At 48.0% G+C, this 12,975-nt stretch overlaps 1 protein-coding gene across 3 annotated transcripts in view; it reads left to right on the plus strand.

The window, feature by feature from the left end:
• Positions 1 to 12,975, plus strand: part of NCKAP5 (NCK associated protein 5) — a 634,612-nt gene that overhangs the window by 550,254 nt on the left and 71,383 nt on the right. For all 3 annotated transcript variants that reach the window (XM_050915979.1, XM_050915978.1, XM_050915977.1), the window contains one exon: positions 295 to 370. In XM_050915979.1, the coding sequence (XP_050771936.1) occupies positions 295 to 370 (76 nt within the window). The remainder of the gene's footprint in view (positions 1 to 294; positions 371 to 12,975) is intronic.

Consider the following 12,975-nt stretch of genomic DNA (forward strand, 5'->3'; position numbering starts at 1 on the left):
CCCCAAGTCTTAATTTTTCTTGACAGCTGCATATCATGGCTTTTATTAGAGGATTTAGAATCAAAGCTGTTATCTTTAGACATCTTTCATGGAATGAGACATACTATATATTCCTACTTTTAATACTTGTGCAGCTAAACATTTCTGAAAGGATATTAGGATAATTAAGGTAAATAATCAGCTGAAACAATAAAACAAAAGTGCTATGGCTTCCCACCATTTTTGGTCTATGCTACCAAAAGCAGACATGTGAAAGATGTTTTATTTACTTGATTTTTGTTGTATTATGTGCAGACTAAATTGGTCACAGAAAGCCAGCAGGAAGATGAAGAGGACACCATCACAAGTACATGTCAGAGTCAAATAATAGGTACAAAACTATATTTTATATGAGTATTAATGATGCTTTTTTTCCCTGGTAAAACAATGTTTAATCTCAGTAGCTAACCTAGCTACTAAATTGTCCTTTTGAAAAAAAGACTTTTTCTGCATTGGTTTGCCAGTCCAGAGGTACAGATACTGACACCCTGCTGTGCCATGCTGACACCAATTGTGGAACAAGGTGCTATTCGATGAGTAAGGGTGTTGCAACCTGGCCCAGAGGTTACAACTGGAGTATTCCATGTACTATGGCCTGGTCTTGTAGTAGTTGTTCATGCGAAACTGTCATTGCTTTTTGTAAGAGTTCAACCAATGTATAAACTGTAACTATATACTCTGCCTTGAATAAGGGATGGTGGATAGCTATATCACCTCAGGAGCAGAGCAAGGATACAGTTATGACTCAGAGTCGCAGTTCCTCATCTACTCCTCCCTTGCTCTGGTAGAGAAAATTACTTCACCTCTTTCTGTGGAGCAGCTCACTCCCATCTCAGCACCCAACTATCTCCTCTAGCCAGTGGGTAGAAGTAACAAATCCATGGCTCCTCCCACTCTGCTCTTCTTTGCTTCCTCCCTAGCCATTTGCTCACAGCAGGGATTATCAGATGAGTAGACCCTGCTCTTCTCACCACAGACAGAGTAGCAGAGTCATATTCTGTGCAGCAGAGTAAGAGCTGTGACAGTCTAGCACAGACTGAGTGCCAGATACAGCCCCTATTTAAGCAAGGGTAAATAAAAGTTTTAAATAAATAAGAAAAGAATTACCTCCACTATGTGTTCTTCAGTGGACTAGCACAATTCCTTCTGCTTGCTATTTGATTAGCATGTACTACTTTTTAATTTGAAATACACAGTCAACATTTCTTAAACTATTTGTTCCCATAAACTCTGATGCAATAAGTGACATCCCCTTTCGCAGGGCCATATTTTGTCAAAGAGCCATTACGTCCGCTTTATGTGGGACAGGAGGATTCTGAATGGTCATTTCAACTCCCTGTGCTGCCAGAGACAACAGCATAGGGTAGAATCTGACTTAGTTTTTCCAGGGTACTGTTAGGGATTATGCCAGGAAAAAGCACTTTTCAAGTTGGTCTGTCAGGCTGTCCTGCAGTGGCTCAAGAGCATAAGGACCAGCCTCAAAGCAGGCTGTGAAGAAGCAGGGCACAAACCCCAATCTGTCTGTGAGTTCTATAGTTAGATTTCACCAACCAAGGATCATGTACAGACTTCTCAAGCACTACAAGAGCCTTAACATGGAATCACAGACAGTCCCCTGGGGCACTCCAATCAATCTTGTCACTAGGCAAGCCTGCCTTTGTGATAGATGGCCCCTTACACCAAAAATCACAACAATATTCAAGTTACTCTCAGTCCCAAAGGACCAATCACTTACTGCAGGTTCATTGCACTTGAGATCTCACACCAAAGACAACACTTGTATCCAATCCTGTAATAAACTATCTAAAGATTTATTAACTAGGAAAAGGAAATAAGAACATTATTTACAAGGTTAAAGCAAGTAAACATATATACACAAAAATGAATTCCAGTCTTAACTTTCAAAATTAATAAAAGCTTCTATAATAAGCAAGCTCTATATGTCCTTTAAGACTAACCCAGGCCAATCACTGGGGAGCTTTTGCTTATGCTTTGTATAAGTCCAAGCAGCATAAAAGATACAGTGTCTCCTTGTTAGGGCTTTTTATTCCTTCCCCTGTTCTGCTTCGAGTTGCAAGTTCAGCTGCTGGGAGGAATTCAGTTGCACATCTCCTCTTCATGGGAGTGGAGGGGGAAGCAATCAATAAAGTCTTTTGTCCTCTGATGTTCCACAACAATTTGTCTGGTGTTGGTGGACCTTCTTTTGTTGGGCATGAGATAAAGGTGTGCCAAACTCCTATTTCACACTTGCGTATTACTTCTCTCCTGTTGGGTGATTTACAGTTACAGACCAAACACTTAAATATTGCTTTATAACATGGGACACTGTAAGTGAGATTAATGCATGCAGCAATTTACAAACATTTCATGAACTCTGAACACTAAACTCATTTGTATAACTCTAATACTTGGTGTAACAACACAGGTGAGCCAGAATGGTTCCGGTTATGTATTAGTCAGTGTTCAGCTGACTCCTAGGTCCGCCAATGTTACAACTCCCATTCCCCACAAGGTTTATAGCCTGGGGGGAGATAAAGTCATCAGATCATGCCATGCTGTAACACTAATTCTAAACTAGGTCTGTCTTCTGTGCAGTTGTGCTAGGGTAGGCAGAAGGGGCTCTTTAAACTCTCACCTCTGTAATTCATGCCTGCAGGGCTAGCCATAATGTGGCCCTGATTGTAACAGTCACAGTTTGGCCCTGTGACTAATACTTAAGAGACTCCAAGGCTCCCTTGGCCATTGCAGGTGTAGATTACAACCATTAATGGCTGAGGACCCTTTGGCTGTGGTTTCTTTAAAAAGGTTTTATTTTATCATCACTGTGGTAAGTAGATTCTAATGACAATTCATGCTACTAGGTTTTGGAGATTAAATATTGTGATTCTCTACTTGTTTGCAAGGTTATGAGCTTGGTGATTACTAAACAAAATTCTAATAACTCTTAAGATCAGACTTTAATCAACTACATTTTGCCCATTGGCAGGGACAGATGAAGGCAACCTGGGGTCTTAAGCACCACAGTCTGTCCCCTATGACTTCACTCGTCAGGCCTCAGCTCCTGCTGCTCGGTGGTTCTCATCTCCCCCTCGTCCATGGAGTGATAGCGTTGGGGGGTGGGGGAGTTCCTTTCCCTTTCAAAGACGCAGGTTCCACATAAGACTGGAAGCAGGGGTCCCTCAGCATCCTAGAAGAGGCAGGTGTGGCAGCAGGGGGCACCCCTTTGTTTACTCCAGCCCCAAGTTGCCCTAGTTATATAACTCTGTGGGCTAGAAAACTGCTTCTGTTTCTTAACAAAAGGTGATCATGCATTCATCAGGTGACTCCAGGGCCTAGGTGTGGGCCTATAGTGCCTGTGCCTTGGTTAGTCCCCAGTCTTGGACATTCATCTGTGAGAATCCTATAAAGTAGCTTTCTCTCTTTCTGGGTGTTTTATTATATTACTATAAGGTGGGTGCACTACTGGTTGAAAGACGGTATTCAAAGTAGTTATGAATGGTTCACTGTCAAACTGGGAGGGCATATTTACTGGTGTGCAAGGGCTCTGTTTTGGGTCCAGTTCTCTTCAATGACTTGCATAATCAAGTGGAGGTTTGAAATTTCCAGATGACTTCAAGCTGGGAGGGTTTCTGTGTACTTTGGAGAACAAAATTAGAATTCAAAATGATCTTGAAAAATTACAGAATTGGTCTGAAATCAATACAATGAAATTCAATAAAGACAATTGCAAACTACTACACTCTGGGAAGGAAAACTCAAATTCACAACTACAAAATGGGGAATAACTGGCTAGACAGTAGGACTGCTGAAAAGGCTCTAGGGGTTTAAAGTGAATCACAAATTGATTATGCATCAACAGTGTGGATTGGATGAATGGACTATAAGGTGGATAGAAAGCTGGCTAGATTGCAGGCTCAATGGGTAGTGATCAATGGCTCAATGTCTAGTTGGCAGCCAGTATCAAACAGAGTGCCCCAGGGGTTGGTCCTGGGGCTGGTTTTGTCAACATCTTTATTAATGATTTGGATGATGGGATTAATTGCACCCTCAGCAAGTTCACAGATGACACTAAGCTGAGGGGAGTAGATACGCTGGAAGGTAGGGATAGGGTCCAGAGTGACTTAGACAAATTGGAGGATTGGGCCAAAAGAAATCTGATGAGTCCTGCACTTAGGAAGGAAGCATCCCATGCACCGCTACAGGCTGGGGACCGACTGGCTATACAGCAGTTCTGCAGAAAAGGACCTGGGTATTACAGTGAACAAGATGCTGGATATGAGTCAGTAGTGTACCCTCATTGCCAAGAAGGCCAACGGCATATTGGACTGTATTAGTAGGAGCATTGCTAGCAGATCAAGGGAAGTGATTATTCCCCTCTATTCGGCACTGGTGAAGCCACACCTGGAGTATTGCATCAGTCCCACTACAGAAGGGATGTGACCAAATTGGAGAGAGTCCAGCGGAGAACAACGAAAATGATTAGGAGGCTGGGGCACATGACTTACGAGGAGAGGCTGAGGGAACTGGGGTTATTTAGTCTGCAAAAGAGAAGAGCGAGGGGGGATTTGATAGTAGCCTTCAACTACTTGAAGGGGGTTTCCAAAGAGGACAGAGCTCGGCTCTTCTCAGTGGTGGCAGATGACAGAACAAGAAGCCACAGTCTCAAGTTGCAGTGGGGGAGGTTCGATATTAGGAAAAACTATTTCACTAGGAGGGTGGTGAAGCACTGAATTGGGTTACCTAGGGAGGTGGTGGAATCTCTATCCTTAGAGGCTTTTAAGGCCCAGCTTGACAAAGCCCTGGCTGGGATGAGTTAGTGGGTGTTGGTCCTGCTTCAAGCAGGGGGTTGGACTAGATGACCTCCTGAGGTCTCTTCCAACCCTAATCTTCTGTGATTCTAAGACCTGGTGGTAATTATCTTGCTCTACTTGGCACCGATGAGGCTTTAGCTGGAGTACTGCATCCAGTTCTGGATTCCAAACTTTAGAAAGCATATGGACAGATTGAGAATCTGCAGAGGGAAGCAACAAAAATGATATTGGGTTTTAAAAGCCTTGCTTCTGAGGAAAGATTGAAAAAAACTAGTCATGTTTCATCTTAAGAAAAGACTGACCTACAGGTCTCAAATGGTTCATGGGAGTGCCCACACTTCAACCCTCCACCTGTGAGTCTGCTGACAACTGCTTACCTGTGACCCATGGAGCCTCCAGTGTGAGGTTTTGTACTCTAAGATCAAATTGGCAGAGCCTGCTGGCTATACGTAAGCCACCAGCAGGAACAGGAAACTGTCCAAACAATGAGGATGCACCCTGCTCTGGACAGTGTGCCTTGTACTTCCTGTGCCTGCCGTCCCCCACCCCAGCTAGATTTCTTGGCATCCCAACGCGGCAAGACTCCAAGCACCTGACTCAGGGTACTGATCTCATTTGTCTTCTGCTTCTGACCTCTCAGTATCCCAACCCAGCCGACTCTTGACTCCTGTCTAACGACTGCAGACCCTGGCTCTGACCACTAAGTCTGGCTGCCCACAACCTGGCTGTGACAGCTTGTTTGGACCATAGTAATCCTGCAGGACTGAGCCTGATGTGAGAAGGATGGACCCAGCAACACTACTGTGGCCACCAGAAGCGTCGAACTCACCCCAGTGAGCCCTCCGCCTCCAGGTGGATAGTCAAGTCCTGCAGGCTCAAGTTATGTAGCTGACCTTGGACAATCAATGGCTGCAGAAGCAAGTGAGGCAGCTCATAGCTGAGAACACCATGCTGTGAAGATGACCTGCAGTGTCTTGCCCTGAACATGGACCTGGAATACCCTTGCCTGAAAGGTTCAATGGGAACCACCAGTGGTTCTGGGGTTTTATGAGCCAAAGCTGCCTTCTGTTTCTGATGTGTCCCCAAACCTATGTGTAGTGGGGCAGTTGCCCCACACTAGGAAGAGGAAGAATTAAAGCAGGCCAGAGGGAGCCTGAGCAGAACTCTCTAATTAGAGGAAGGCTCAGTAGGTGAGCCAATCAGGAGATGGCTTGTTGCAGTGGCCAATCAGGACCACAGGGACCATATATAAAGGGCTGCTCAACAGAGCAGAGTGCAGTCTCTCCCTGGCCTGCTAGGGAGAAGGGATGGCTGCGTAGGAGCACCAGGGCTAGAGAAGTGCTGGGCCGGGTAGCAGAGCAGAGCAGAGCAGAGCAGAAGGAGCTTCTGGCTGACTGCTGCCAGACTGAGGCCCTGGAGGAAGGGCAGATAAGATGCTACGGCTGCCCCCATTTGCCTTGAGGGAAGTGGCCAACACAGACTGCAGTTTGTCCGGGAGCAAAGGAATAGACTGGTGACTGCAGCAAGCCACTGAGGCGAGTGACTGGACCCTTGACCTACATATTCTCAAGACCCATGATTTCCTTAATGCAGCTAGCCACCAGGACCTGCTTGAGGTCATCCACTCTGCCTTTGTCTATGGAATTCCACCCAACAAGCTAGCCATTATCAACTGAGAACCACATGACACCCAGAAGGTGATTGTGTTTATGAGGGGATCCCATCCACGTTCCCCAAGGATCAGCAAGAGTGGAGGTTCTTCAACTGTGCCATAACTCCACCTTCCACTTAGGGCAATACAAAATCCAACAATTAATGTCTCATTTCTTCTGGTGGCCCCAAATGCGACCCACAATAAAGACCTTTGTAGGTGTTTTCCTGCACCCACATCCCTCACCAGAAACCCTATGGTTTCCTCCAATGTCTGGACACCCCATCTCAGCCCTGAGAGGCCATTTCTTTTGATTAACAGAATCTAGTGATTTCACAAGCATCCTGACAGTGGTAGATCGCATATCTAAGATGGCTCACTTCATTCCCTGCACAGGTTTACTCTCAGCAGAGGAAACTACCCAGCTCTGGATTAACATCTCCATGGCCTCCCAGATCATGTCATCTTCAGCTGGGGGGGCACAGATTACTGCCTACTTCTGACATGAGGCCCTGTGTTATTAGGTGTCCACGTGCAGCTGTCCTTTGCCTGCCATCCTCAGTCAAACAATACAACAACAGGGCCCTTCCTACTCCATAAACGAAAAGGTTTTGCTTTTAATGGAATACTTCCACACAGACAGACCATGACAGAAACTAGACTATCATCTCCTTGGCCAGTACTGGGTTTGGCAACTAATCAACCTGATCACTTTCAAGCTCCAGCTCCCTCAGTCTCTTAGAGTCCACCCCGTATTCCACATCTCACTTCTAAAACCATACATCAGGAATACATTTCCTCATACAGATCACACAACGCCTCCACTGGGTCATGAGAGAAATCCATTGTTCATGAAGTCAAGTGGGAAAAATTATGGTACCTGATTGACAGGGAAGGTTATAGTGCAGAGGAACACACTTGGGAGCCAGCTGAAAACATTCATGCTCCCACCAAGTTTCAGGCCTTCCCTAGGACGGGATGGGCAAACTTTTTGGCTTGAGGGCCACATCTGGGTATGGAAATTGTATAGCAGGCCATGAATGCTCACAAAATTGGGGTTGGGGTGCAGGAGGTGGTGAGGGCTCCAGCTGGAGGTGTGGCTCTGGGGTGGAGCTGGGGATGAGGAATTTGGGGTGTAGGAGGGTGCTTTAGGCTGGAACTGAGGAGTTCAGAGGGTGGGAGAGGGATCAGGGCTGGGGCAGGGGATTGGGGTGTGTTGGGGGGTGAGAGCTCCGGCTGGATGTACGGGCTTTGAGGTGAGGCTGGGGATGAGGGGTTTGGGTTGAAGGAGAGTGTTCCAGGCTGGGATCAAGGGATTCTGAAGGTGGGAGGGGGATCAGGGCAGGGGGTGGGAGCATGAGAGGGGCTCAAGGGTGCAGGATCTGAGCAGCACTTACATCAAGCAGCTCCCAGAAGCAACGGCATGTCCCCGTGGCTCATACACAGAGGGATGTCCAGGTGGCTATGTGCGCTGCGCCGTCCACAGGCAGCACCCCTGCAGCTCCCATTTGCCACTGTTCCCAGCCAATGGGAGCTGTAGGGGTAGTGCTTGTGCAGGGGCAGTGCACAGAGCCCCCTGGCTGCCCCTAAACATAGGAGCCAGAGGGGGGGATATGCCGCTGCTTTCGGGAGCTGGGCAGTGCTGCAGCAACGTGCCTGGGAAGCAGCTCCCGACCTTGCTCCCCAACTGGAACGCAGGAGCGGGGCAAGCCCCAGACCTCACTTCCCAGCAGGAGCTCAAGGGCCAGATTAAATTGGCTGGTGGGCTGGATGTGGCCCGTGAGTCATAGTTTGCCCACCCTTGTCATAGGAGATACCCTGAGAAACCTGGACCAAACCTCAGGGGAAGTGGGGTATGTCATAACCCTTAGGTCTCAGACTTGGGCCAACAAGTCTTATGGGAGCAGTCATGCTCCAACCCTCTACCAGGCAGACTGTTGACAGTTGCTTACCTGGGTCCAATGACACCCAGACCCAGTGACTTCACCCATGAGGTCCAACTGGCAGAGTCCCAGAGCAGCAGATTGGCCCACTGGCCCTACTTAAGCCAGCAGCAAGAACAGGAAGATGTTTGAACCACTGGCCTCTGTGCTGCTCTGGATTGTGTGTGCCTTGTGCTTCCTGCTGCTGCTCCCCTGGCTTGGTTTCCTGGCATCCCAACTCAGTGTGACTCCTGGCATCTGACTTGTGGTGTTGATCTCCAGTTGTCTCCTGCCTCTGACCTCCTGGTATATTGACCCAGCTGATACTTGACCCCTGTCTCATGACTGTGGACTCTGGCTCAGACTACTAGGGTTGTCTGCTCACGAGATGACAATGACAAGGGAGACCTGTTAACAGTCCTCCAATATGCTAATGAACATTATAAAGAGGATGGTGATCAATTGTTCACTGTACCCATAGAAGGTAAGAACAAGAAGTAATGGGCTTAATCTGCAGCAGGAGAGATTTAGGTGTGATATAGGCAGAAAGTTTTTCCTGATGAGGGTAGTTAAGTTCTGGACAAGGCTTCCCAGGGAGTTTGTGGAATCCCTGTCATTGGAGGTTTATAAGAACAGATTGAACAAACACCTGTCAGGGGTGCCCTATGTTTACTTGATGACCTCTTGAGATCCTTTCTGGCCCTACATTTCTGTGAGTCTGAGAATTTGTTTCATTTTTTTCCATATAAACTAAAGGTTATGTCTGCACTGTGTTGATTACAGATTGCTCTCGCCCCTTGCTCCACCGATATGGCCACCAGGTGCCCGTTATCTACCGGGTAATGAGCGTTGGAATAGGGCGGAGGTTCGATCACTGGATGCCCCGGGGGGGGGTGACAAGTGCCCAAGGGCAGTGACGGGGATAACGCAAGCAATCAGGCGTAGTGTTAAAAATTAAGGATTTATTAAAGGAGTCACAGATAAGGATAAGGGATAACACAATTAGTTACAGCTTGGGCTTACAATATAATACTAGAACAAATAACACAAACACTACAATTACAAATAGAAGTTGGCCCTGGTATTTTTCTAAGTCCCAGTAATTATTCAGGTCGTCCCAGGGGTTAATAAAAGTGATATTGGTGCTGTGAGTACTCATAAATGCAGCAACTAATCTTAGTAGACACAAATTGCTAGGCTCAACTGGTCCCCCTTGCGTTCAAGGTTTCCTGGTCAACGGGTTTCCCCTAGCAGGAGCCTTGGGGCGGCTGGAACCAGTCTCTGCCTCTTATCTAACAATACAGATGTACAGATATCCTTAACAACTAATTATACTTACACATACAAACCACAAAAGTTTCATTACGGCCGGCAAGCAGTCAGGCTCTGGGGAATGCGTGAGCCAGGAGAGAGCCAGGTTGATCAATCCTGGATACGGTTCGACGGGAATTCGAGTTCTCTCTCCCCCCGTCCCCAGGAGGGGGTCAGGAATATATAGCGAATTTTTCGTCATAATTTGTGATAAGCCAATTGTGGGGTCGCGAGTGGCTTATGCCCATACAAGGGAGGCAGTCGGGCCCCTACATCCTTACCCAGGTAGCAACCGTCGTGAGGGGAACTTCGTCCCTTCAGACCGGCTGACCACAAGGCTGCTTTTCCTGTTACAAGTTCTGCTTTCCAAGCAGCTACATGATCAGTGGCAGCTATGGGGGCTGGGGGAAAAATCCGTTGGGGGTGGAGGCCGGAGCACTAGCTGCCTGGCCCTAGGGCCCAACTTGGGGGTCCAACATGCCCCCATGCTCCGGCCGACAACACCCAACGTACCTAAACCTCAGTGTCCGAGTCAGCGTCCGCTCCTACGAGCGGATGCGTCTCAGTGGCCGAGGCAATAAGGGCACTTCCCACCATCCGCCGAACACAGGCCTTAACAAAAGCACACCCGAGGCAGAGGAGGCAGAGGCCCACCACGAGCGACACCAAAAGGGACTGAAAATAAGCCTTATAGGCACCAAGGCCCAGCCACTCCAGCCATGACCAGAAGCGGAAGGTCTCTCTGGACTCACGCACAGCAGTTCCCAAGGCCTGAAGGTCATCAATCACTTCACTTAAGTTTCCAGAGATAGAAGAAAGAGAGATACAGCACTTATCTTTAAACTGCGGATACATAGATATGAGGGTTTCACAAAAATCTCGTGATTATAACAAAAATTGTATCATTAAGCGATTTTGAAAAGAATACTCTGCTAATTCATCTAACCGCTGATTAACTAAGCTGAAGCCCCGTGCAGTGGTGTTAGCTAGCGTTTCAATAGCCAATGATTGGAATAATACTTGCTCACGCAATAACATATATCCCACGGGGTTGAATGAAACCGCTGAAGATACTACAGAGGATAACGCACCCTTTGCCCTCTCCCACCATCCCCAAGAACGTCGAACCCGCCCGGCCGAACTGGGCTGCCGGGTCTTGACATAAAGACCACCCCCTTTTATTAGGATAGACCCGATGGTACATATACCTTTGGGATTGGGGGGGAGTGCTGCAAAGGCCGTCTCGCCACATAGCCAAAAGTGACCGGGTCTTAACTTATTTAAAACCCAACTAGAATAAAAATAGGTGTGCCTAAGAGGGTTAAAGAAGTCACTAAAGGGTGGGTCCATGACATTTATTTCCACGACAGTTTTATTGGTTATCGGCAGGGGGGTGTCCCGATTCATAACAGCGTTGCCGTGGGATACGTTGTCATAGATAAGGGTTTGGGAACAGTTTGGATACGTGCCTACCCAGTAGGGTGAGTTTGACCGGCCTCGTCGTCCCTTATTGCCATAAAACACCCAACAGTGGGACGCCATGGGTCTCTGTCCGGGTGACAAGGGGAGTGGGCCTAGATAACGTGCCGAAGTTTTATTAAAAATAGGAAAGACACGGGGGGAGATGGGGTTAAAATAATCATTTGTACAACCTGTCCACTGCACGATAGGGAGCCACTGAGCAAAGGAGGAAGAACAATTAAGGGGACTATTAATACTACTAAAGTTAAACACTAATGGCAATAAATCAAACAAAGGCCTATTTACAGACAGCCTATTGGAACATGCAAGACAGTTGTCAGGTGTCAGTGAGGATAAGTCGACGTTTCCTCCCAGGACTTCTTGGATCCAATAGGCCGCGAACATAAGCTTATGGGCGTTCTCATCTACAGGATACGGCTGTCCTAGGTTCCGCGGATCGGGGCCCTTCTGGTTGTCGTCCCGTTTTCCTGCTGCCATTGCGAGCTGCAAGACAAACAGAAGGCGGCCTTATTGGCCCCCGTTAGTTCGTTCCTGACTCGGAACGCTTGCTTATCCAGTTATGATGGACCAAGGTGTGGGTGCCCCGGGCATCCACAATCGTGTAGGTATTAGGATATTTACCTATACTTACAATTTGTGCAGCATAGGGTTCTCGGTGACCTGAGGCCTGTGGCTCAGCCACCCAGACTAGTTGGTCAGGCTGATATACGGGTGTCCAGGGGCCTCTAGGTCTGGGGCTGATTTCAGGCCAACGAGAATAGTTTGCATTGAGAGAGATTAGAACCTGTGATAATAGTGCACTCCAACCCTTATAGTCAGCGTTGGGATTAACTGAACGAATCATGGTTTTCAGAACCCCGATTTTCCGCTCTACAACACCATTACTTTCGGGGTGATACTTTAAGTGAATATGGAGGGAAGCCCCCCATCCCAGCACTAATGCTTCAAAACGTTTGCTGGTAAACGGGGGTCCTCCATCTGCTTGAACTTCGGAGGGCACACCCCATGCTGCGGCTACCTGTTGCAGTGCCCCAGCCACAGCCGCAGCCGTGGTGGTATTTAGAGGGATACAGTGAGTTTGACGGGAGCCCAAATCTACCACTACCAGAGCCTTTGGGTGGCGACGGGCTCCAGGCAGGGGTCCCATTAAATCTATTTGCCACACCGCGCCAGGAGGGAAATACTCCGCAGCGTACGCCCACCGCTCATAACGTGGGCGGTTTTGGGACTTGATTTGTGCACACTTAAGGCAGGACTGCACGATTCTTTCACAGTCCTGCCGCCGTACCTCAGGTTTTCCCTGAGCACCTAGGGCTAACTGATTATATAGGCGGCCGCTAGGCAAATGCCCCCAATCCTCATGAAGCCATTGGAGGAATGGGTCGGTGTTAAGCTGGGGCTGCTGCCCCAGGCACACTTGGGGTGCTTGAATTTCCCTCATTTTGTGATCCAATTCAGAGTGGAGGGGGTTAGAGTCAGGACGATGTGATGGGCAATGGGTTATAAACCAGGGCCGGGAGAACTTACGTATGAGGTCAAAAATAGTCTCCCACAGGGGCATAAACGCTGTGGGGTTAGCCTCTCCCGTGAGGATGCTGAGACAAAATTGTGAGTCTATACCCAATACAACCTGAGCAGAAACAGAATGGGCCTGGGTAACATGCTGGGCAGCGAGAAGGACCCCATGAACTTCGCTCTGCTGGGCCGATGAACCCGGGGGAAGGAGATCAACCTGAAAGTGGTCGCATTTAGAACAGAG

This window comes from Gopherus flavomarginatus, chromosome 10 (assembly GCF_025201925.1).
Source record: "Gopherus flavomarginatus isolate rGopFla2 chromosome 10, rGopFla2.mat.asm, whole genome shotgun sequence".
In the NCBI taxonomy this organism is placed as follows: Eukaryota; Metazoa; Chordata; order Testudines; family Testudinidae; genus Gopherus; species Gopherus flavomarginatus.